The sequence below is a fragment of the Haliotis cracherodii genome, unplaced genomic scaffold (genome assembly GCF_022045235.1).
Source record: "Haliotis cracherodii isolate W230 unplaced genomic scaffold, xgHalCrac1.p SCAF_22, whole genome shotgun sequence".
Classification (NCBI taxonomy): Eukaryota; Metazoa; Mollusca; class Gastropoda; order Lepetellida; family Haliotidae; genus Haliotis; species Haliotis cracherodii.
Window position 1 is genome coordinate 13523926 of NW_027266278.1, and position 27685 is coordinate 13551610.

Here is a 27685-nt window from a genome sequence, read left to right on the forward strand (position 1 = left end):
TTTACAGACCGCCGTCTAATATTGCTGAGTGCGGCGTTAAACAACAAACAAACATGAAGCTGATACGCTCGGATATAACTGAAATACTCTTTAAAACGATAATAAGCCCAACTCACTTACTCATGACCGATGTTCATGATAGCAATCAGTGGATTATTTACAGACCTCCGTCATATAGCTGGAATATTGCTGAGCGTGGCGTTAAGCAGCAAACTACAACAACAAACAACACAACAAACAACACTATTGCAGATAAGAACATAGGATCTGCACGAGCCGTGCATAATTGTTGTTCAACCACAATAGTGTTGGGCCATATCGCTCATTATCTAAATAAATGTATTATACTTCAATGCTATTATGATAATACCCTATGTTCATTCGTTGCCATAGCTGCATTTATATCCCGATTCGAATGATACGACACTAAAAATAACTGTCCAATCAAATTACTGATAAGAGCGAGACGTTCTGTGCTGAGTTCGTGGTACGAGGACTTAAGATGACGACACTTCCCAAACGTTTTGGGAGGGCCATGTGGAAATAGACAGGGTCGGAATACGAACATTTGGGGAGGATCATGGTTTTTTTTAGTACAGTCATCGCTGTAAAATCTCCGATAATAAATGACAAGACCCTAACAAACGGCCTCGAAATTCGTGTTCGACTTCTGACTCAGTTTTAATCTACAGACTTGCTTAATTTATCCACTGCTATCTCGTCAAGACGTGCGTCCGACCCAAGTATGTGAACCAGAATCGCACCCCCAAAATACTGCTCCCCCTAACAAATCAAGACATAAATTCAAAGTTTTAATTTCCTCATAAATGCAAGACTCAACACTGTATCGCAATGATGAGCCAATCATGCGTCAAGACACTGGAGCCAAGCTATTCATCGACTAGAACAGCCTAACAGGAGGCTCAGGCTCTAGATCCCTCATCATACATTTGGTTCGTATCTTTTAACTTATGGCAAATCGCTGTGTTTTGCGATCAGCTGATAATCGTCGTTTCCGCCGAGTCATAAATAGAGAAGCAGACGACACGTCCACGAGATCAGAAGGCATGTCGGGTTTGGCGCGAAATGAGATTATTTTAAGATCACAAACAGACGTCAGTTTAGTGGTATTAATAAATGGAAGGTAAATGTTTCCATGGTGTGTTTTATGTGAAATATTAGATAAAATGTCTAAAATAGACCTGCGCGAGACTCTAAACTGTCCTTGGGGAAATAAACATAGAATGCGTGTGTGTGTTTTGCATTAAAAATTCTCTCAACAAACTAGTTATCTTGACGAGCGTCATGTTATTTAGTGCTAAAAGGATAGATGTTACAATGTTAGAACCTCGGAAATGTTTGGAAATAGGTCACCTTTAGGGCCAGGGAGACATTGACATTAGAATAATCCAATTAGGTGATGCTGTAAATGGCAGTAGGCACGCAGAGCTCCAGATAAGCTGCGTATCTGCGTAAAATACGCATCAGAAATGCAGAAATACGCAGTAAAATAAAATCCAAGCGTATCAAATACGCAACGAACATTACAGATACGCTACAAAAATAAAACTTGTGCGTATCATCGAACTATTAAAAAGTAACCCTGCGTATTCGATTAGAAAATCAGCAACTTATTTTGATCTTATAAACGGGCATTCCGTCAAACTTGCCAAACTCCACGATGACAGTTACATCATGATCATTTGCCATCACACTTTCTTGTGGTAGTATCGTGGTATTTTTGAGTCCTATAAAGCTCTCGAACCCACACGACACCAGTTTGCAGGGACTAGATGAATAATGTTTTTCAATATTTAACTTAAATACCCACATGTGTAAAAACTAGTGGGTAACAGAAATTTGAATACCCAGATAGAATTACTGATACCCAATGATTTTAAAATGCATGGGTAAAATACCCACAACACCAAAGGCCTATCTGGAGCTCTGGGCACGCAAGGCTGCGATGTCCTTCCATGTACGTGCGTGCGTGCGTGCGTGCGTGCGTGCGTGTGTATGTGTGTCTATATAGGTGTGTATGGGAGTCTATGGGTGTCTATCTAAATAGGTGTGTATGTGTGTCTAAATAGGTGTGTATGTGTGTCTATATGGGTTTGTATGTGTGTCTATATGGGTGTGTATGTGTGTCTATATGGGGGTGTTTGTGTGTCTATATGGGTGTGTATGTGTGTCTAAATGGGTGTGTATGTGTGTCTACTTCGGTGTGTATGTGTGTCCATATGTATGCGGGTGTGTCTATATAGGTGGATGTGTGTCTTTATGAGTGTGTGTGTGTGTCTTTATGGGTGTGTGTGTCTATATGGGTATGTGTGTATATATATGTGTGTATGTGTGTATATGTTGGTGTGTCTATATGGTTGTGTCTATATGGGTGTGATGTGTGTCTATATCGGTGTGTTTGTGTGTCCATATTGATGTGGGTATGTCTATATGGGTGTGTATGAGTGTCTATATGGGTGTGGGTGTGTCTCTATGGGTGTGTCTATATTGGTTTGGGTGTGTCTATATGGGTGTTTATGTGTCTTTCTGGGTGTGTCTATATGGGTGTGTATGTGTGTCTATATCGGTGTGTATGTGTGTCTATATGGATGTTGGTGTGTCTATATGGGTGTGTCTATATTGGTTTGGGTGTGTCTATATGGATGTGGATGTGTCTATATGGATGTGGGTGTGTCTATATGGGTGTCTATATGGGTGTGTATGTGTGTCTATATGGGAGTGTCTATATGGGTGTGTCTATATGGGTTTGGGTGTGTCTATATGGGTGTGTCTATATGGGTTTGGGTGTGTCTATATGGGTGTGTGTATGTGTGTCCATATTGATGTGGGTGTGTCTATATGGGTGTGGGTGTGTCTATATTGGTGGTTATGTGTGTCTATATGGGTGTGGGTGTGTCTATATGGGTGTGTATGTATGTCCATATTGATGTGGGTGTGTCTATATGGGTGTGGGTGTGTCTATATCGGTGTGTTTGTGTGTCCATATGGATGTGGGTGTGTCTATATGGGTGTGATGTGTTTCTATATCGGTGTGTATGTGTTTCCATATTGATGTGGGTGTGTCCATATGGGTTTGGGTGTGTCTATATGGGTGTGTATGTGTGTCCATATTGATGTGGGTGTGTCTATATGGGTGTGGGTGTGTCTATACTGGTGTGATGTGTGTCTATATGGATGTGGGTGTGTCTATATGGGTGTCTATATAGGTGTGTCTATATGGGTTTGGCTGTGTCTATTTGGGTGTGTCTATATGGATGTGTATGTGTTTATATGGGTGTGTCTATATGGGTTTGGGTGTGTATATATGGGTTTGGGTGTGTCTATATGGGTGTGTATGTGTGTTTGTATGGATGTGTCTATATGGGTTTGGGTGTGTCTATATGGGTGTGGGTGTGTCTACATGGGTGTGTATGTGTGTCTGTATGGGTTTGGGTGTGTATATATGGGTGTGTATGTGTGTCTATATTGATGTGGGTGTGTCTATATGGGTGTGTCTATATTGGTGGGTATGTGTGTCCATATGGATGTGGGTGTGTCTATATGAGTGTGATGTGTGTCTATATCAGTGTGTATGTGAGTCCACATGGATGTGGGTGTGTCTATAGGGGTGTGGGTGTGTCTATATCGGTGTGTTTGTGTGTCCATATGGATGTGGGTGTGTCTATATGGGTGTGGGTGTGTGTTTATATGGATGTGTATGTGTCTATATCGGTGTGTCTATATGGGTTTGGGTGTGTCTATATGGGTGTGTCTATATGGGTCTATATGGGTTTGGGTGTGTATATATAGTGTGTATGTGTGTCCACATGGATGTGGGTGTGTCTATAGGGGTGTGGGTGTGTCTATATCGGTGTGTATGTGTGTCCACATGGATTTGGGTGTGTCTATATGGGTTTGGATGTGTCTATATGGGTGTGTATGTGTGTCTATATAGGTGTGTGTGTGTGTGTGTGTGTGTGTGTGAGAGAGAGAGAGAGAGAGAGAGAGAGAGAGAGAGAGAGACAGACAGACAGACAGACAGACAGACAGACACACAGACACACAGACACACAGATCACACTCACCAATGGTTGACAGTTTGACATCGTCGATGACGCCGGGCAAGATCACACTCACCAATGGTTGACAGTTTGACATCGTCGATGACGTCGGGCAAGATCACACTTTGAAAAAAACAAGTATTACGTAACTTGAAGGGCTGACTGAAGAAACCAACATTATCCCACCCATAATATTAACTGCTCGGTTGCTTTTTGCACCAATGTGGACAAAGACAGAAGCACTATCTTCCTTTGTAGACAAACTACATACTTCACGTTAACCATATAATTGGACACTCAGACAAGAAATGATAGTTATGTTCTTAGGGGGGGTCGTGGTGGTGGCAGTGTGTGTTTTAAGGTGTGGGTGGGGGAGGGTGGGGAGCGTTGATACACCGAGAGTGGAGGTCGGAATTATCTCAAAAGATTACCCCTCTATACATAGCCACTGATTCCTGAGACAGTCATCCAAGTTAAAAATCCCGGCGCTCGTTTTTTCGCTTTTCTTTGCATGCGTATATTTACAGCTCCATGTCAGCAAGCGAGACGGTGGTGCGTGGGGGTAAGTTAACGCCGAATGTCTCCTCCCTGCACGACCTCGCCGCTGGGGAACTCACCTGGCAAGACCCTGGGGCAAGTTAAACTGACGCGCGGCTGCACGGCCGATGCACGTGTGTGCGCCTAGGTAGTAGGGGGTCTATGGAATGAAGGATGGGATTCACATCGGAAGTATAACGTTAACTGCCCTCACGTGTTCGAGAGACAGCGCTCGTAGTCGTGAATATTCCACGATTCTGTTTAAATAATCTATCATTAATGGATTGAATATTTCATAGACGATAATTTGCAGATTCTCTGGAATTTCATCAATCGGAATGTCACTGTGATTTAGGAACCGTTAACTTCGGTTCTGGTTAAAGCAATCAGCGCTTCTTGAAGAACGGCGGGCAGAATAGTTATCAGGATATCTTTTTTCTTTGAAACGCGGAAGAATGCGTATGCTCCCATGTCAGTCTGACAGTGGCTCTGCATCATCACCACCGACAGAAGATGCAGGTAGACGTTCATCTCCAGTAACCATTGACAACAGGTATGTGTATGTGCAGTTATTTGTTTTCCTCACGTGCAGTAAATAAACAACACCTCCAAGCTACGCTAATCCCGACTGTCACACGTTATTCTGTGGCGCTGGAAGCGGTGATGTATGTGGGGTAGCTATCCCAAAGCACCGAGCTTTGCGATATCGACATAAATCTCTCTCTCTCTCTCTCTCTCTCTCTTCTCTCTCTCTCTCCTCTCTCTCTCTCTCTCTCTCTCTCTCTCTCTCTCTCTTATATATATGTAACATTATATATGTATGTATGTATGTATGTATGTATGTATGTATGTATGTATGTATGTATGTATGTATGTATGTATGTATGTATCAACTCTAAACCACGTTTGTATCAGTGTAGTGCCGTTCAATCATTCCTATATAAACCCGACCGCACCAACTTTGGCTGAGGCGTTGGTTTTTTGGTTTTATTTTGTTTGTTTGTTTGTTGTTAAACGCCGCACTCAGCAATATTCCAGCTGTATGACGGCGGTCTGTAAATAATCGAGTCTGGACCAGACAATCCAGTGATTGACATCATGAGCATCGATCCACACAATTAGGATACGATGACATGCAGCGAGCCTGACCACCCGATCCCGTTAGTCGCCTCTTACGGCAAGCATGGGTGCTGAAGATATGTTCCAACCCGGATCTTTACGGGTCTGAGGCGTTGGGTTGTCCAGTGATTGAAGCGTTCTCCGTTACAGTGAATAAGTGAGTGTTACTTTACCGCCGCTTCCAGCAACATTCCAGCAATACCACGGCGGGGGGGGGGGGGGGGGGGGGGGGGGGGTGGGGGGGGGGGGGGGTGGGGGGGACACCAGGAATGGGCTTCACACATAGCACCCATGTGGAAAAATCGAACCCAGGCCTTCGGCGTGACGAGCGGACGCTTTAACCACTTGACTACCCCACAGCCCCAGGTCAAGTTAGGATATTTTATAAATGTGGCCGCTCCGTTTCCTTGTCCTGAGTTATTGATTTATTCAGCAGATTACAAGACTGTGTATTGGTCGGTCACAATGGCCACTGTGAATGGATTGTAGTGCATGTATGGTTATTCCTATGAGACGCGTTCTCAGACGTGAGCTTACCCACTTTAGCGTAATTTCGATGAATGCGTGTTTGACAAAAAAAAACACGATATAGCAATCACGAGTCTAACATCATCCAGAGCCTCCGTGTTTATTTATTTATCTTGTAGTATTTATGTATGCATTTTTCCAAAATTGTTGTTCTTTTAAGCTACTGATGAACCGATGAAGTACGGAAGCCTTTTAGGGCCATTTGGGTTTTTTTTTATTTCTTTCGATACTAGGTTGAAATTTCAAGATACTAAGTTGAAAATTACAAGAAACTATCTTGAAATTTCAAGATACAGAAGTTGAAATTTCAAGATATTAAGTTGAAATTTCAAGATACTAAGTTGAAATTTCAAAAAACTAAGTTGAAATTTCAAGATACTATCTTGAAATTTCAAGATAATAAGTTGAAATTTCAACTTAGTACCTTGAAATTTCAAGATAGTATCCCCCCAAAAATAAAAAACAAATGGCCCTAAAAGGCTTCCGTAATGAAGTGTAACCCATTCTGTTAAACATTACTTATCAAATATATCGAAAATGTAACCCTGAAAATACGCTTTCAGTCCTTTATAACAACACACATGACTGAAACTAACATTCTCGCGTGAAAATAAATTATTACGTGTAAACGTATGCAATTACATCAAACATGATTCCAAGCATAACATGTGAGATATAAATCGCTTTGACATCTTGTACCTAATGTACATTAAATGATGCTGAGTTCGCACAGCGCCGCCTTGTGTTATCAGCTCTCACTGATAACGTGGACTTTCAAGCGTGGCATGAATGTGGGGACTTTAAGTATGCTCGTTCCGGGCTAGTGAGATACACATCCTCGCCCTTATCATTCTCTAAAGAAATACGAGTTTAGCATCATATGAACCGGAAAGACATCAGTATTCTGAAAAAAAACCCATTGTTTGGGATTTGGGGAAATATTCTTCCGTGAAATATCTGAAATAACATTCCTTTATTTTGGAGATGTAAAGTTATATCAGTGACGAGGAAGTTATACCCAAACATAGTTTGTGTGTTTGTTGTTTTACGCCGCACTCAGCAATATTCCAGCTATATGACGGTGGTCTGTAAATAATCGAGTCTGGACCAGACAACCTAATGATTTACATCATGAGCATCAAGTCCACGCAAGTGGGATACGAAGACATGCATCAACCAAGTCAGGGAGCCTGACCACCCGGTCCCGTTAGTCGCCTCTCACAAGCATAGTCGCCTCTTACGACAAGCATGGTCTGCTGAAGTCCTATTCTGAGATGATAATTATAATAAGGTGTATACAACTCAAAGAAGTGTTCACATGACTACAGTGCTCCTTATCTTCTTTAGAGCGGTGTGCAATCGAAGATCGTTTTCAACTCCCTGGGGAGTAAAAGCTGCTCCTCAGCAACCCATGCTTGCCGTAAAAGGCGACTAACGGGATCGGGTGGTATCCCAATTGCGTAAATCGATGCTTATGATGTCAATCACTGGATTGTCTTGTCCTGACTCAATTATTCATTTATGTATGTGGTATATTGCTGAGTGAAGCGTTAAACAACAACGCCTTGTTTGTCGCTGGATGTACACGAGTGTATGGCTATTGTATGTATTGGTTAGAAGTATGTAATTCAATATGGAAGGTGAATGGACATTGGTCTATTGTATGCTTTAAATCATTCACAATCTTTGTGAAAACAAACGTGAGATGGTTTAGACTGAATACACCTCGATGCATAGGGACGGGTTGACAGCTATCCCGATAGACAAATAGTAGCTAATACTAGCTATGTACTGACACGTACAGACGGATGAATAGGCAGACAAGAATAGACGAATATTAACTATAAACTGACACGTGCAGACGGGCGAATACACAGACAAGAATAGACAAATATTAACTATAAACTAACACGTGCAGTCGAACGAATAAACAGACAAGAATAGACAATTATTAACTATAAACTGACACGTGCAGACGGGCGGATAGACAGACAAGAAAAGACAAATAGTAACTATAAAGTAACACATGCAGACGGACGAATAAACAGAAAAGAAAAGACACATTAACCATAAACTGATACGTGCAGAGAGTAGACGGATGGATAGACAGAAAAGGTGAGGTGAAATTGGGTTTAACGTCGCGTCTATGCACGTGTGTGTGTTTGCGTGTGGCTGCTTGTACTAGTCCGGACTGATGCCGATTTATAGCAATAGCCCACTGAGATACCATGCCGCAGTTTAACATGAATACCCCACTCAGACACAGTATACTGACTCCGAGCCGACAAGTCCTTGTTTTAGCCCCTTAATGCCGAGCGCCAGACAGGGTAACAACCATCTTTTGGTATGGCGCGGACGGGGATTGAACCCCGGACCTTCCGCTCCCCGGGCGGGGCACGCTCTATCACTAGACCACGGAGGCGGTCTACAGACAGAAAAGAGTAGATGAATATTAACCATATGTTGACATGAGAATACGGACAGACAAGACTAGAAAATTACAGAAGGAGAATCAACCTAAATACTGTATACTAGATACAGTGGCGGATAGTGGATAGATGACAGGTTATTAACACACAGACAGTGGCGGGGAGTGGATAGATGACAGGTTATTAACACACAGACAGTGACGGGTAGAGGATAGATGACAGGTTATTAACACACAGACAGTGACGGGTAGAGGATAGATGACAGGTTATTAACACACAGACAGTGGCGGGTAGAGGATAGATGACAGGTTATTAACACACAGACAGTGACGGGTAGAGGATAGATGACACGTTATTAACACACAGACAGTGACGGGTAGAGGATAGATGACACGTTATTAACACACAGACAGTGGCGGCTAGAGGATAGATGACAGGTTATTAACACACAGACAGTGGCGGGTAGTGGATAGATGACATGTTATTAACACACAGGCAGTGACGGGTAGTGGATAGATGACATGTTATTAACACACAGACAGTGGCGGGTAGAGGATAGATGACAGGTTATTAACACACAGACAGTGACGGGTAGTGGATAGATGACAGGTTATTAACACACAGACAGTGGCGGGTAGAGGATAGATGACAGGTTATTAACACACATACAGTGACGGGTAGAGGATAGATGACAGGTTATTAACACACAGACAGTGGCGGGTAGAGGATAGATGACAGGTTATGAACACACAGACAGTGGCGGGTAGAGGACAGATGACAGGTTATTAACACACAGACAGTGGCGGGTAGAGGATAGATGACACGTTATTAACACACAGACAGTGGCGGGTAGAGGACAGATGACAGGTTATTAACACACAGACAGTGGCGGGTAGAGGACAGATGACACGTTATTAACACACAGACAGTGGCGGGTAGAGGACAGATGACACGTTATTAACACACAGACAGTGGCGGGTAGAGGGTAGATGACAGGTTATTAACACACATACAGTGGCGGGTAGAGGATAGATGACAGGTTATTAACACACATACAGTGGCGGGTAGAGGATAGATGACAGGTTATTAACACACAGACAGTGGCGGGTAGAGGATAGATGACAGGTTAATAACACACAGACAGTGGCGGGTAGAGGATAGATGACAGGTCATTAACACACAGACAGTGACGGGTAGAGGATAGATGACAGGTTATGAACACACAGAGAGTGGCGGGTAGAGGATAGATGACAGGTTATTAACACACACACAGTGGCGGGTAGAGGATAGATGACAGGTTATAAACACACATACAGTGACGGGTAGAGGATAGATGACACGTTATTAACACACATACAGTGACGGGTAGAGGATAGATGACAGGTTAATAACACACAGACAGTGGCGGGTAGAGGATAGATGACAGGTCATTAACACACCGACAGTAACGGGTAGAGGATAGATGACAGGTTATTAACACACAGACAGTGGCGGGTAGAGGATAGATGACAGGTTATTAACACACATACAGTGGCAGGTAGTGGATAGATGACAGGTTATTAACACACATACAGTGACGGGTAGTGGATAGATGACAGGTTATTAACACACAGACAGTGGCGGCTAGAGGACAGATGACACGTTATTAACACACAGACAGTGGCGGGTAGAGGATAGATGACAGGTTATTAACACACATACAGTGGCGGGTAGAGGATAGATGACAGGTTATTAACACACAGACAGTGACGGGTAGAGGATAGATGACACGTTATTAACACACAGACAGTGGCGGGTAGTGGATAGATGACAGGTTATTAACACACAGACAGTGGCGGGTAGAGGATAGATGACAGGTTATTAACACACAGACAGTGGCGGGTAGAGGATAGATGACAGGTTATTAACACACATACAGTGGCAGGTAGAGGATAGATGACACGTTATTAACACACCGACAGACTGGCAGATAGATAAACTGACGTCCAATTGAAAACAAACATCTCCAGCAATTGTGAGTTGGGATGAGGCGTCACCTTTTCAAAGCCCCATACGGCTGCCGCATTAGCGTTTAACGCTACAGGAACGACAACTCTCTCTTCACAGTTGGTAAAACACCAGACCCATTTGTAACAGAATGCTCCCGACAGTTAACCTGGAATACTGCTCGGTCGTGACGCAAGTACATGTTTTTATGTCGAGGGAATCTTCGGAGGAGAATAAACCTTTCGTTACCTTCCTGTCGTGGGGCTGAAGGTCAAGGTCACATGTGGCACACTACTCGATTGTTCTGGATTCCTACTGACTGACTGACTGTGGTACTCCGTTAGGCACAGAACCAGAGGGAGAGAGAGAGAATTGTGTGTTGCATTCTCCTTGAGAGTATGTATCAAGCCTGGAGATTAATTTGAGTGAGTGAGTGGGTGAGTGAGTGAGTGAGTGAATGGGTGAATGAGTGAGTGAGTGAGTGAGTGGTGGGGTTGGGTGAGTGAATGAGTGAGTGAGTGAGTGAATGGGTGAGTGAGTGAGTGAGTGAGTGGTGGGGTGAGTGAGTGAGTGAATGGGTGAACGAGTGAGTGAGTGAGTGAGTGAGTGAGCGAGTGGTGGGTTGGGTGAGTGAGTGAATGAGTGGGTGGATTTGACATCCGTTTTAATATTATTTCAATTAATATTCCCAATGTGACAGCTCAATTAATTTTGGAGAAAAGAGCAAAGTGACGCCGGTATCTCAACTCCAATGACCAATAACCAGCTGCACATTATGCATCATGTCGCTGTTTCCTGCATCAACGGACGTACAGCGCTCATTCGTCCTAGGCCATTAGGTCTTTGAGATTTTGGTATATTTTCGTTTATCAAAATTGTTTTGTTACGTTTTGAAGTGATTTGTCTTGAAAAACCCAGAATATTTCATGAGAAATACGCGTCATGTGCGTCCACGTTTAACAAATTGATACATGTACCCAACCCGACATGTTTATCGATGCGCTGAGCATCCTTTTCTTGCACAAACCGTTTATTCATAGAAAGATTGTTTACATACAGACGTGAGCGAGTTCCCATCGCGTGTGTGAAACTTGACCTGGTCCCGTGTTAGTCGGTGCATCTGACACAATGTCCATGCTTCATCTTGGAACCACACTTCTGTAAGACTGGTATTACAGTTATCATGCACTGTGATCTTCATGTCCAGCGCTCCAAAATAAAGAACAACAAAATTAAGCTCGGTAGGCCATGATGAGTATCCTGGCACGACTAAGGGACGCAACTCCTGACAGCGAATCACGCCTCCATACACCAGTGTGCCAGTCGGTCCATTACATCACGACTATTAAAAATGTATGTGATGACTTTCTCTAGCCATAGCAGCTAACGTTCAATTGGTGTGTGTTTTTTCATACATTGGTTGGTTGGTTGGTTGTTTTACGCCGCACTCAGCAGTATTCCAGCTATATGACGGCGGTCTGTAGATTATCGCGTCTGGACCAGACAATCCAGTGATTATTATCATGAGCATCGATCCGCGCAATTGAGATCGATGACATGCTTCAACCAAATCAGCGAGCCTGACCACGACAAGCATAGTCACCTTTTACTACAAGCATGGGTTGCTGAAGACCTATCCTACCCCGGAATCTTCACGGGTTTTTTTTTGTGTGTGTTTTTTGTGTGTTTTTTTGTGTGTTTTTTTTGTTTTTTTGTTTTGTTTTTTTTTTTTTTTTTTTTTGGGGGGGTTAATACAAGAAGGGCGGAAATACATTCGGCACCGTTCTAGGACCATGAGCTCCTTTTCTGAAGTAAGTCAGAGGTTTTTATTTGAAGCTCTTCTGCTGTCTTCCCTGCCCCATTAAGTACATTGTATCCGAGGTTCTCGGGAACACAAGGTCGGGACGTATGTGCTGAATGTAAAGTGGCACTGGCCCGAGACGGAACGGGAACGTTGGCAGAGGTCGAAGCCTGCAGCAGTTATAGTGTACAGTACCTACATTGTTACCCACAGTGTACAGGTTTCTGTATGTCATCGGATAACTCTATGACGGGACAGTTAATCCCCAGTGGACAGAGTCACTGAGCGGAACGGAGAGCTGCCGACAGCGGGGCTCACTGGAGCTCATACACTCAGTGTGACGACGTCTTGCCATAAACTACCTGTATGAACTGAAACATCTCCCGGAAAACCACCTCGAGGTAAACATGACCTGACGTTTGACCCGTTTTATTTTGAGACCAGTCCATTTTATAGGCTATATCTGCATGTTTGCGCGTGCGAACGTGATTCCAATTTCTGCTCCAGTACTATCTTAGTATTACGATTGCTGGTCGTTCCCTGATTTACGATTGAGAATTTTCTGTTATACTGTTTGAGGAACCGGACCTTGGACATTACGATTACGATTGTAATTAACGTACCTGTTTGTACCAGGCACGCGATTAAGTCCTCGTGGGGACAAGACACTATTGCTACGGTTGCTTACCGGTAATGACGTCAGGTCTTGTGGGTCGCAGACGACAGTGTAAAAAAGCAGACGATACTGTCAAGCAGTAGCAGACGATACAGCTCCTTTCAGATCTGACACGGTGATGGATCACATCGGGAGATAAAGAGAATAACATGGACCGGTTCACCCACCAAACCACCATCTACGTGAGGGGATACATTAAGGCCGCGTCAGCAACGGGGGATGGTCTTAAATCCTAGGGATATATTGACGTCCGGATGTGGTGCTTTTTCTGAATCGCTGGAATCCTGTCTGCTTTTGTGGTTAGTGTTCAGTTCTTGGATTATCATTATCATTATCATTATCATTATCATTAATGTGGTGTGGTCACTTGTGTTCCATTCAGGATTGGTATCTAGGGAATGACGCGTTAAGTAGTTTTGCATACTCATCATTTGATGGAAGCTGTGTTTGTGGTCGTGGTGTTATATTCTTTACCAGATGTCGACATACTGGAGTTTGCATCTGTAGAAATTGGATGCGGACTTCCGGTGCGGAAACATCTCGTGCTTGTTCCATAGTGAGAATTATTTTTTGTGAAGTAAGTTCATTCATATTGCAATTCAATCCTTCGAGTGTAAAACTGCCCCGGTCAATGGATCAATGTGCACACGAGTTTAATTCTCTGCTCCAAGAGGAGTATACAACCCAAGGTGTCGTATGAGGCGCGATAAGGTCAAAACACCATCTCACTCGGGTACCCATTCACTACTTGGTGAACAGAGCCCTATTTCGAACAAGGCAGCTTGGGTTGTATACTCCCCAGGGAGCTGAGAATGAGTCTTGAGTGCACAATGGCTCCAGTGACCGGGGTAATAATAGCGCTTTAGTGTCGTGGAAATATGCGCAATGTAAATAGCCTATTATTATTACAGTCGCCCATCCACCTACTCTCCGCCATCAAAGTTGCTTACGTGACCTAATGTGTGACGTGTGGCGGTACACAGGACCTCGTGCCACCACTGCATCCACAAGTACTTAAATGGGGATTCGATGGTCAGAAGGGAGACCCACCAGACAAATCCTATAAATAGTGTTTCATAGTACCCAGCGTCGTTTGAATCTTGCTCATATTATCAACCACTAGTTTATCTGGTGCAGGTTTGAATTGGCTACTTTGATGTGATTTCTCACTGTATAAAATGGATTTACCATTTTATTAACCAAACTACAATCTCATCTCCATGACTTCACCCTGTGTGGGTTCGGGATTGGAATAAGTCCCCATGTACCCCATGCTTATCGTAGAAGCTGACAACAATGACGTCACAATATGTGACGTCACTAGTTGTGTGTCACCTTACCTTGATGAAGTAGAACGTTGCTCGAGTTATCAATCACCGGTTTGCCAGGCAAGGACGCGAATATTACAAATTATTTACAAGAGGCAGTGATGAAGCGGCGTAAAACAATATCTATTCATGTCAATCTGTGGTCAAAGTATTGTGCAGTGTTATGCGTGGACTGTAAGCGATGCAGAGCGACAGGTGGTACATTCCTGCGTGGGCGCTGCAGAGGGCGGAGATCCTGAAGAATGATATCATTCAAGTGTACACGTTAATTAATATTAGCAGGAGCAGGAGTAGTGGTAGTAGTAGTAGTAGTAGTAGTAGTAGTAGTAGTAGTAGTACTTGTAGTAGTTGTAGTAGTAGTAGTAGTAGTAGTAGTAGTAGTAGTAGTAGTCGTAGTAGTTGTAGTAGTAGTAGTTGAAGTAGTAGTAGTAGTAGTAGTAGTAGTCGTAGTAGTTGTAGTAGTAGTAGTTGTAGTAGTAGTAGTTGTTGTTGTAGAAGCAGCAGCAGCGTTAGAAACTGCATGGCACTGGTCCTATTGTCATTTGCCAAACTGCCCAAAATGGTTAAGGTATCATAAGGACTAGTACAGATTTGCCCTTTTTAAGGGTTAAGCTCTATGTTGTCATTATAAGGACTCAGTGGACTAAATGTTACTTTATATCGCAGACACAGACTCAGACACAGTATACTGACTCCGAGACGACCAGTCCTTGTTTTAGCCCCTTAATGCCGAGCACCAGACAGGGTAACAACAAGTCCCATCTTTTAACGTCTTTTGGTATGACGCAGCTGGGGATCGAACCCCGGACCTTCCGCTCTCCGGGCGGACGCTCTACCATTAGACCACGGAGGCGGTCCCCCGGCATTGATATTGATGGAATGTTTCTGAAAGCGGCGTAAAACTATACTCAGTCACAACACTATATTACTGCGTGCAACGTCGCCCTTTCGTCAGGGCGTGCCGCAGGAACTTGTAGTTGGGCACGCTGGCATAACCTCGGTTTCCAATTACAGTTAATTCAAGCATATGTTACGAACGCGCGACTAATCAACGACCTTTAACAATCACGTGACACCAAAACATTCCGAGATGAACATGGGTCTGGTTCAGCATCCAGACAGCATGATTGACATAAGTAGATGAAGCATTGCATCATTAGTTTACCACTGCTATATACTTATGTTCTAGTTATATCATCACAGGTGTTTATCGTATTTGACTTAGATCAGCGCCTGGAATTATTTCTGACATATAAAATTCGAGACATTTGCATAAAGAGCAACATCAACCACAATCTTTCCATATTTTGTATTCATTTGTTTTTTTTCTAAAAAAAATAAAATACGCGGGTCTTTGGCTAGAGCTGATTTTCATAACTGTAGGTAAGCATACAGACAGTTAAAGATCACGGATTTTACCCATTTCTTTTAGCTATTCTTCTCAATACAATCATGTCTCAATACGACCATGTCATAATATTGTAATCCATGAAGATCCGGGATAGAATAGGTCTTCAGCAACCCGCTTGCCTTAAAAGGCGACTATGCTTGTCGAAAGAGGCGACTAAAGGGATCGGGTGGTCAGGCTCGCTGACTTGGTTGATGCATATCATCGTATCCCAGTTGCGTGGATCGATGTTCATGGTGTCAATCACTGGAATGTCTGGTCCAGACTCAATTATTTACAGACCGCCGTCATACAGCTGGAATATTGCTGAGTGCGGCGTTAAACAACAAACAAACAAACAAACAAACAAACAAACAAACAATCCAGTATTCCAGCAATACGACATAAATGAGCTTTACACTTTGTACCTATGAGGGAAGTCGAACAAGGGTCTTTGACTTGACGAGCAAACGCTTTTATCCATCAGGCGACCCCACCGCCCCTTTAGTTTTTGAAACACAGAAATTTAGCTTCTATTCTAAAACTGCTTTTAAATGTGTAGTCTGTCGTCTCACATCCTTCCGTCTGTAGACAGGTTGTTTATTACCGACACGCGTCTGATTACGTAGACCTGTTTGTGATTCAGGAAGCCGTAGAAATAGTTCCTTGTACGTTTCATAAAACCGTTAGAACGCACGGATAATTGACACTACAGACTGCATTAGGATTGCATTCACGTTGAAGGTAACGTATCTTTAATGTTGTGTCATATTGTTTTTTAACTGTCTGTGGGTGAATGTGTCTCACGGACACCATGCTTGAAAGAGTGGTGAGGTGAGGTGAAATGGGGTTTACGTCGCGTCCAAGATTATTGCACTTATATAGCCACGTGCATGTACGTGTGTGTGTTTGTGTGGCTGCTTGTACTAGTCCGGACTGATGCCGATATTCTACCCCGGATCTTCACGGGTCTCACAATGATGTAACCACTGTCCTGATGGCAAGGCGTGTAGCGTGTACTCCCCACCCATCTATGCTGGCCGTAAGAGGCGACTAATAGATGGATCGGGTGGTCAGGCTCGGTGACTTCGAGGTATTACCATTGTAAAGGTTAATATTGAAACCACACGCATGATTTGTGTGCTTGCATGGTGTATTTTAACAGTGAGATGCTAACAGTTTAACAAATTGGTAATTCCCCATCTTCAGCAACCCATGATTATCGGTCGTAAGTGGCCACTTACGGGATCGGGAGGTCAGACTCGCTGACTTCGGTGATGCGTCGTATACCAGTTGCGGAGATTGATGCTCATGATGTCAATCACTGGATTGTCTGGTCCAGACTCGATTATTTACAGACCACCGTAATATAGCTGGAATATTGCTGAGTGCGGCGTTAAACAACAAACATAAAGGATGCTCACTCACTCAGTCACTCACTCACTCGTATGTTTAGTTATTTCCCGTATACGCTCGTACGCCCACAACAAATCACCTATATCTTGTCAAAGTATACCGGAAGAGCGAATAAATTGTTTTTCAAATAATCCTTCCAAACAGCAATCAATTTGTGACCTAAAGATATTGTGAAAGGATCAAATTAAACAGAGAGGGGGGCGTCTCAGAAGCATTCTATGAATTAACAGCCTTAACGCACAGGTAGCGCAAGTTTATACATTCCAAAGAACGTCCCATGTGATAATACCTCTGTTTAGTCATGACATATCCTCTTTAAGGGCCAAAGTGTTTTCAATAGGGGCCCTTATCGAATTTATTCAATAAAGTGTATTCTTAATTGTACATGATGAAATAATTCCTTATTCAAGCCCAAACAGTCCTATCACCATGCAATATTTTTATGCCCTCCATGGTTAGGGCCTAGACGTTTAGGGTGTAAGCCCTTACTCTGCATATATCAAAATTAACATGTCCCTTCATAATTTGTTAGTTTGTTTGACTTCGTTCTCCAGCAGTTTACTTTATCTTCCTCCGGTGTGCAAATACATACAGGAACATTCTTTGCTCCATTTCAGCAGGTGCCCGATAGAGCCCTCCCAGGATTAATCAGGAAACAAGACAGGCTGAGATTAAACTGCAGGGGAATTCCGTGTTAACAGACCCAAATATCACCCCGTGTATCTCACGCCGTGCAATATAGCGCAGTAATCAACACTGGTGACGAAATATCGAGAATATGTGCATTTAACGCACGCGTGCTCCATCACAACTACAGAGGAAGGGTGAAGATCGGAGGCAGCGTTTCGGTAGGTATTACCTATACATGTGGCGGGAGGGACTGATATTCTATACGCCTGCATACCCCCGCGAGAGTACAACACTGCTTCACTGTCGTGTCAAGGCTGATGGTAGGATGGATGTGTGAGGGTTGGACTCCACTTTCGAGAGTTTTGTGAAGATGTCCTGTTGACTGTTGAGTCTGGGTAGATTTGTGTAAGAAGAACAGGTTATTTTCGAGATCATGCCTGGCAAGAGAAGTAGGAAGGCTCGGGCGAAAAGGGCGGGAAAACGGAACAGTTCGTCCGAGGAGAGTCGCCGGAAATCGTCTGCTAGTGCAGATGGTGAGTTGACAGAATCACTTGGAGCTACGGGAGGGACCCCAACGGATGGCGAATCCTCGGAATCTGTAAGTCCAGATAAGTGTGAGGATGAATTTGATTTTAGTTCTGGATTAGCAACTGGAGCAGACGATCAAACGGCGAAGGAAATGGGGAATGAACAAGGTAAAAGTTTACTTTTGTGTCAGGTTGACCTGGATGTTAAAGCAGGTTCTAGTTCAGTGGGCGAACAGGCCCAACTGTCAGTCAAAGCAGTTCCGTGTGGTTATTCTGATGATGTCACCAAGGTACAACACCGTGATTCAAATGGAAATAATTCACTCACGAGCTGTAAATACCAAGATGACGGAGACACAACGTCAACAAATTCAACTCAAATCTGCAAAGCGCCACCTCCAGTTGGCCAACAAGGACGAAGTCAATGTGTACCTCTGTCATCCCCACTTGACAACAATGAGGAGACAACTCACTCTGAACAATCATCCTCTTTTGACAGATCCTGCGAGGAAAGACACACGATTGAAGATGAACTTGGAACCAGTGTGGATCCAGTTTCATTCCAACCCTGTGTTATCCAGAAGGAACTATATACACAAATACAAGCGGTAGAATTAAAAACTTTACCCACTGAAGGTAAAGGTCACGTGTGTCTTGAAGCGTCTCCGGTCATGAAATTTAATGACTCGGTTTCAGAATCCGATAGAAAAGTTGACTCTGGTTTGAATACAGGTTCACAGTCACCGGTAGAGGAGTCATCAGAAAAATGTGTTCAAACATATAATTATAGCAAAGACGAATCTAATTTTGCGAACATTATACCAAAGGATATTAGTTTAGATTCATCAAGGGTTGGACCGCCTTCAGTGTCTGAAAGTGTTGGTTCGAGTGTTGACGTTGTCTCAAACGTTAATGTTGTAACAGCAGAAGGAGGGGGTGTCACGGCAGCATCTGACAACGCCGTTACTGCACCTGCTCAAGGATGTGCTACAAGCGAGGTAGAGAGTCTTGTCCCCTGTAACGTTCCAGCAGAGACAACAGGTGCGATTAAGAAACATCAAGCATCTCCTGTCGGCGAGGGTGTTCACAGCGACGCCCCGGTCGCGTGTGAGGGGGAGGAGTGTGTTCCAGTTGTTGTCAATACCGATGATCCAGGGTCCGACGAAGATCACCCCCTGTGTGTTGGTGACGGCATACATGAAGCTGGTGACGTACCTGATGATGATGCAGCCAGGGGAAACTCTACTGAACGTGGTTCTCCAACAGAGGACAATTGTCCACCTTCGGGCCGAGATACATGTGCAGAAGTTATCACTAAGTCTTTGTTTGACAATGTATGTCCCTCTGGCCAGGCAATTCAGCAGGACGACGCAGAGTGTGGTTATTCGTCAACAGGAAAGGATACAAGTGCAGGACTTACAGATCAGTCTTCTTCTGATACTAAAGGTCCTTCTAACGAAGCAATTCAGCAGGATGACACAACGCCAGATACCAAAGATCCGAAAAAAGCCTTACACATTGAAACGTCCCATGATGTCGTGGACACAGACGCATGTCTGTCTGCTGGAATACACGACACAGACTCAGACTTGAATGACGAGCAGCTGGACATTGTCACGACGTATATTGACTTCCTGTTTGAACCATGCTTCTCGCCGAGCCTAACCGGAAGTGAGACCGGAGATCCCGATGAACCTGAAGGTCGGAGCAAGGGAGAAAGAGGTGACCTTGACACGTCTGACACATCAACATGTGGAGACTCCACAGCCTCGGGGGGTGTACAGGAGGAAGGACAGGCTGCAAGTATTGCCTTTTACCTTGACAATGTATTTGAGAAGACCACCGAAGCGTCTTCCAAATCAGTCACAGAAGCATTGGAAGATATGCATGAGTGTGCCTCTGACCTTGATCCTAACCTTGACCTTAACCTTGACCCTAACCTTGACCCTATACTGGTTGACCAGCAAACGACTGAACTTTTATCTGTGCCAGCTAAAAACGTAATTAATCCATTCGATATCCAAAACTTTCAACAAATGTCACCCCGACTGGAAACTATCAAGGAAACACGGTATGAAAAGGAATCTAACTCTAAAGAACAAACAGAACTCGAAGTGGAATCACAAGATTCGACTTCAAGCAGGAACCTCCCTGACGTCGTGTCTAGTTCAACATCTGTGTGTGTTGCTGACCCCGTGTATGTGGCCGCTGACGACGCGTGTCACGTGGGTTCCCGTGGATTACCCGTAGCTGCTGACGTCCAATGGAGGGCCAGCCTTATTTACATCAGTCGAGTGTGCACAATGTACAAGCTGCTGGAGGCGCTCTACAACGCCATGTGTGTGACCTTGAGGACAGGGAGGCGACGGAAAGGTCAGGATCCGACCTCCAGGGTCATCCTACAGTGCGAGGGGTCAAGGTTGACAGGAGCAGGTAAGTGTTGTTTACTGGTCGTTTTATTTTGTGAGGGTTAACAGAGCCTCGTTTTGACCAACAGTGATATTTGTTCTCTCTTACTATCATATTCTCACAATGTTTATCTTCTGTTATTCAGGACATTCAAAACATTTTATTTTGTCGCTACAAAAGTCAGAATGATTGTTTCAGTATTTTTTGTTGCAACAAAAACAATCCCCTCGGTTGTAATGCCACCTTTCGTCGAGCGGAAGAAATGGCATTATAAACAGGGAGGTGAAAACTCGACCTTACTGACATGGTAGGTAGAAGATTAAAGAAGAACCAAGACATCCAAGCTATGTTTTTCAAACATGACAGCGCCATATACATTGCCACTCCTGGGGTCCAGTGTAGACATTGTCAATTTTTATTCAGAAAGGTTAAAAAAAAGTCTTAGAAATAGGTCAGTGAGTCAAATAAGTAAGAGCACTGTTCAAAAGCCCTAGTTGAGGGACTGACTTGTTCCTCAAGACTGTGGTCGGAATCGCCTCTAGTTTCTTCTATAGAGAAGAAGACTCAAAGGCTCATAGTTACTGCATTATCTAAATAATCCTAAAAATACAGACTCGGCGAACAAGTGCAAAGTATATTTCTTCATCGACAGGTAGAAATCATGAACCGTGAGTTTAGATCATAATAAAACAAACATAAAAAGCTCGCTCAAAGAGCGGAATGACAGTGAGTATTTTTTAGAATGTAGGCCATCGGCCCAAATTAACGCCACATTATTGGTCAAACAGTGAGCAATACACACGAGGTGTACAGAACAAATATAAGAAAAACGGTAAATAGTTTGGTTATATCCCAAGATTATTGGTATGATAAATGTCCATAGCAAGGTTTGTAAAATACTTTACTTTAGCTGAAGATATAAGAGAATTAAATTTACCCAATGTTGGATGAATAACAAATTTTCACAACAATTTTCTCGTAACGCACTGTCTTTGGAAGAAATCATTATAATTTTTTAATTTGAAGTTTACACGACATACGGCTTTTCCATTGGACGAGAGGCCGGTCACATGACAACCAAACTGACGGTAAGCCTATGAACGACACAATGTGACGTTCTTACGTTTTTCACAAGACTGTATTCTTGAAATGACGCAAACACTGACGGGCTACTTCCACATTCCTGGAGAAAACGAATACGTACAGTATCGTTGTTTCTGATCATTGGACCCTTTAATCTTGAGTGAATGAGTGAGTTTGATTTTACGCCGCTTTGAGCAATATTCCAGCAATATCACGGCGGGGTACACCAGAATGGGGATCGAACCCGGGTCTTCGGCGTGACGAGCGAACGCTTTAACCACTAGGCTACCCGACCGCCCCCTTTAATCTTGAACTCAGCATTTAGCATACAGTGAGAAACATGATCGTTCGCGAATATCCTCGCTACTACCCACATTTGTGAACAAAACGTAGAAATGCACATCCACTATTGCTATCTAAGTATCGACGCGATCCGTGTCTAAACTGACAGTTAGTCTACATCAAACTATGAATTTACCTTAGTGTCTATTTAACACATCTTTAATCACCTTTCAATGATCGTCTAACTGATCAGTGATAACTATATATAACATGTAACCGCCACACGTTTATAAACAACTTCCTAAATCTCATCCGTCACGTTTATCGTGTCGGCCATTTTGACGTCTTGAACTTAATGTAAATGTATTACGACGCGCTGACGACGTGACTGACTTACTGATGTAGTTCTTAACAGGCCTTTCTCATCTGACAGTGATATTATCTGAATACATGTGTAGTTTCAGATGTTTCTGAAGAGCAAGTTGTGTATACATACGCTCATGTCACCTCTCTCTTTGAGGAACTATCTTATTCCGCTATACAGATGTTTGTTGTATGGCTGTCAGTGTTAACATGAAGTCACACGTAGATCTACTAAATAAAATTATGTATAAATCTAGGCCTACATCCTTTGAGGTAAACATTTGTGATACAAAGTTATAGCATCATGTTTATGTCAGGTTGCCCTAATTCAGGTTTGAGAATAGCTACAAAACACATGTGTAAATATCGAAAGGTGATCACACTCGGTGTTTGTTTTGAATGATGTATCGACAACTCGGGCACAGGAGGAGCGCTCATTACAGCAGATCCCATCGGTTTCAGACTCTGATTGCAATACTACATTCTGAGATGGTTTATATGATATCTAGTGTCTGTATATTTTCTTATTCGTTTAATGGAGTGGTATTTTGTGCGATGTGGTGTGCGGGGCCGCCTATCAACAAACACCAGTAGGATATAATGTAGGATATACACTTCACATATCTTCACATGTTCTTGGGACGCATGTATTTATAAGCCCCCGCGTTGTTTAGTTCCTGGGCATAAGTAAAGATACTTTGTGTTCGTTTTTAGCCCATGGGTTTTAATTAAGAAATCAATTTCAGTGAGTGAGTTATAAACACATTGGTCTCCTCAATTGTATATTTCATAATGTTTGGGTGTTTATGGCGCTTTAATGTGTTATTGTGCTCTTGACTTTGAAAAGATTTGATTAATTAATATAGAATGATTGAAGTTTCCTTATGTTTGTTTGTTTGTTGTTTCACGCCGCACTCCGCAATATTACAGCTATATGACGGCGGTCTGTAAATAATCGATTCTGGACCAGACAATCCAGTGATTGACATCATGAGCATCGATCCACGCAATTGGGACCGATGACATGCATCAACCAAGTCAGCGAGCCTGACCACCCGATCCCGTTAGTCGCCTTTTACGACAAGCATAGTTGCCTTTTACAGCAAGCAAGGGTTGCTGAAGACCTATTCTACCCCGGATCTTCACGGGTCTTTCCTAGCTTTTAAATACGATACCGGTTTAGAGAGAGCGTTGCTTTAAAAGTATCTTAACAGAGTATGCACAGGTTTTGGGGTGCTTTACATTTTTCCCGGAGTATATACGGTTCCTATAAAGTTCGATATCCTTCATTCTGTGTTGAGACACACGCTTATCATCTAAAATTTATCCACTATACAAGAATGTGGATATGGTATGTTTTCTTCCAAGCATACTCGGGGTTCAATCTTCGATATATCACTCGTTCAACATGCTATTGTTGTACGCCCACCCAGCAGTATTCCAGCTATAAGTGACAGCGACCAATAGATAAGCGAGTGTGAACCACACAATCCAGTGATTGATATGATTAACACCGATCCACCCCGGGTACTATAGCACAAGGCATCGAGCTGACTGACCACCCAGTCTACTGATTCAGCCTAACGACCAGCAAATCCGTGAAGATCTGGGGTAGAATAGGTCTTCAGCAACCCTTGCTCGCCGTAAGAGGCGACTTAACTTGTCGTAAGAGGCGACTAACGGGATCAGGTGACCAGGCTCGCTGACTTGGTTGATGCATGTCATCGATCCAAATTACGTGGATTGATGCTCATGATGTCAATCACAGGATTGTCTGGTCCAGACTCGATTATTTACAGACCGCAGTCATATAGCTGGAATATTTCTGAGGGCTGCGATAAACAACAAACAAACAAACAAACAAATCAAGACCAGCATAGACAGCTGCATTGTGGTCGACTCTAACCCGGAATCCCCAAAAGGGGTAAATGTAGACGAGTGTTTGGGAACGGCTTTCCTCTGCTGTCAGCACAATTCCAGCAAGATTAACGCTGGGCGCCAACAACGCTCATAACTTACACACACTGTACCCTTGGGTGAAGACTTCAGCCACAAGATCGCCCCACCCTCTATAACTTGAAACGAGCTAGAAATGACAGAATACGATGGAACTGTTGGCGGTGTAATTCGTGCATCTCGTGTACGCCTGGCATGTGGCCCTCGAGGATGTGGATATGTAGATGCGTCTATATAAGTAATTCTGTTACTTCTGCTGCCGAAACATGTGTTTTCACTTCCCATGATCGACCAGGCATAAACACATTCCCCTTCTCTCCATATGCACATGCTTGCGTGTATACCAGTCACCGATACCTACAACTACGGCGCCCACGGCAGACTTAGTGGGAAGTCAGCGGGACAAGAATATATTGCTAATAGAGTGAGTGAGTGAGTGAGTTTGGTTTTACGCCGCTTTTAGCAATATTCCAGCAATATCACGGCGGGGGACACCAGAAATGGGCTTCACACATTGTTACCCATGTCGGGAATCGAACCCGGGTCTTCGGCGTGACGAGCGAACGCTTTAACCAGTAGGCTACCCGACCGCCCCTATTGCTAATAGAAGATTAGAAGTTCAATGAAGTGCTCTCATCAGTCCAAACGGATATATCTACCGACAGTTACATACCTTAACAACATTTGTATTAATCAGCTTGGTGACACGGTGATCTAAGAGCGAAGTGTAGTTAATATAATATTATATTGCATAGTATGCCCTTTTAATGTAACTATTACAATCACCTTGAAGTAGAGTTGCGCCCCTTTGATGTGCAAGGATTCACGACACGGTACTTCAATGCACCGATCCCAAAAAGGATTTCATGTAGTTGGAACTGTTAGACGGACACATGCTGTATCAGAGGGGAGAGATTTTCTGTAACGGTCTGAATATACCCTTGCAGCAGCTCATTTCGTACCTGTCGCGTTGCATTAGGTAGGCATGGCGAGTAGCTCCGGAAGACGGAAGGTGTTGAAAGTTATAAGAAGATAGTTTCGTTTGAAGAATATTGATTCAATTTCCGAACTCATTCCGCATATGTCGGTTTGAATTAATGTAGAATATAGTGATGAATACAAGCACCTTCCACTTCGTCACAATGCTTATTCGTGCAGCTGTATGTGTGTGTGTGTGTGTGTGTGTGTGTGTGTGTGTGTGTGTGTGTGTGTGTGTGTGTGTGTGTGTGTGTGAGAGAGAGAGAGAGAGAGAGAGAGAGAGAGAGAGAGAGAGAGTTGGGTTGAACCCCGCTTTTAACAGTATTCCAGTTATATCACGGCGTGTCAGCTTAATGTGTGAGGAATTCCCGAAGTGATGCAGGTCTCAGACGTTTACCACTTTGGTGAAACCCACGAACACGGGTATGGTGCTGACAAACCTAGAAACATAATCGGCGCGAACCGGGATTCGAACCAACAATCATAGGTTTCTGGCATGTCCAAGGGACGCAACTCTGCACAGCGAATCGCGGCGCCTTAGACGACTGGGCCACCCGCGCCCCCCATGCAGCTGTAGGCTCGGTGAGGTTGCCTTGTGGTGACCGCGTTCACGCGTCATGCCGAAGGCCCGGGTTCGAATCCCGGGTATAATATGATGCTGTTACATGTTTTGCTGGGAGTCACCTACCTCGATCTTAAACTAAGCTTCGGTGCAGAAGAGTAAGTGAGGGAGTTAAATTTAACGTCGCATCGGCATTATTTCAGCCTTATAGCGACTCCGGACAAAAGCAGGTTCACTTCCATGTTTGATGGTGGCTAAAAAGGGAACGAACACAAAATGGTTAGTCGATGGTGATGTTTTTAATACGGGTATCATGGGCGATATGACAAGCACGGGTAGTGTTTTAGACCTTAAATTTGTAGTGTTTCGACAACTGCTTTCATTCTTGTGGATTTTTTTGGTAAAAAACAATTTTCAAGTACACAATTTCTTTCGCCCTCCAGTTTATTTAAGGAAAATATTGCTGAACTGTTCATTGAAAGTGGCTTATTACGCGGACGATATGCCCTGGGAGTAAAACTGTCTGAAGCTTCGAGATGGTATAAGATAAAATATATAATTTAATATCCCGAGGGTTCTTTTCATCAAGGGGCGGTCGGGTAGCCTAGGGGTTAAAGCGTTCGCTCATCACGCCGAAGACCCGGGTTCGATTCCCGACATGGGTACAATGTGTGAAGCCCATTTCTGGTGTCCCCTGCCGTGATATTGCTGGAATATTGCTAAAAGCGGCGTAAAACCACACTCACTCACTCACTCACTCACTCTTTTCATCAATATGTCCTCAGCACTGGGCTTCGACGCACGTACGTAAGTTATACCAGGAGAGTAATATGTTATCGCAACTAACAGTTCACGTGGTACAGTCCCTACCGAACTTCTAACTTCTACTCCTCATTGAGTCGGTGGCGATGCGATGCACGATATTACGACGCACGATGCAATGCACGAAGTAGAGATGTGATGGACGATGTTGCTAACTTGTGATGCGATGTGATTCCATGCGATGTGCGAAATAGCGATGCGATGAATGATGTTTGGATGCGATGCGATGCACGAAGCAGGGATGCGCTCGGCGATGTTGCTGTGTGATGCCCGGTGATGCGCAAAGTATCGATGTCTTGTTAGTGCGATGCGATACGATGCGATGCGATGCGATGCGATGCGATGCGGCGCGGTGCGATGCGGTGCAATGCGATGGACCTGTTGCGATGCGATGCGATGCGATGCGATGGACGTGTTGCGATGCGATGATATGTGATATTTCGATGCAATATGCGAGGTAGCGATGCGATGGATGATGTTTCGATGCGATGTGCGATGCGATGTAACGATGTTTCGATGAAGGATGCAGGTTCGCCCCTCTCCAAGCATTAACGCAGAAACACAGCGAGGGCACCACCAAATAGTATTTCCATACGCGCTGCTCTGGACGATGTGGCGATGCGATGTGAAACACGAAGTAGCGATGCGCTGGCCGATGCGATGTGATGCGATGGACGATGTTAAAATGTTGCGATGAAGGTTCACTCCTCTATGCAATAACGCAGAAACATACCACAGCGAGAGCACCACCACATATGAAATCCCACTTCCTCACATGAGCATCGAACCCGGATCTGTGAGGTGG

General features: G+C 43.8%; 1 protein-coding gene across 2 annotated transcripts in view; it reads left to right on the forward strand.

The window, feature by feature from the left end:
• The first annotated feature begins 4706 nt into the window (after positions 1-4706).
• Positions 4707-27685, forward strand: part of LOC139471368 (kazrin-like) — a 174704-nt gene continuing 151725 nt past the window's right edge. The window contains exons 1-2 of one of the 2 annotated variants that reach the window (XM_071253695.1): positions 4707-5151; positions 17886-20858. In XM_071253695.1, the coding sequence (XP_071109796.1) occupies positions 18332-20858 (2527 nt within the window). In that variant the 5' untranslated portion in view covers positions 4707-5151; positions 17886-18331. The remainder of the gene's footprint in view (positions 5152-17885; positions 20859-27685) is intronic. The other variant, XM_071253696.1, reaches the window with a different exon arrangement.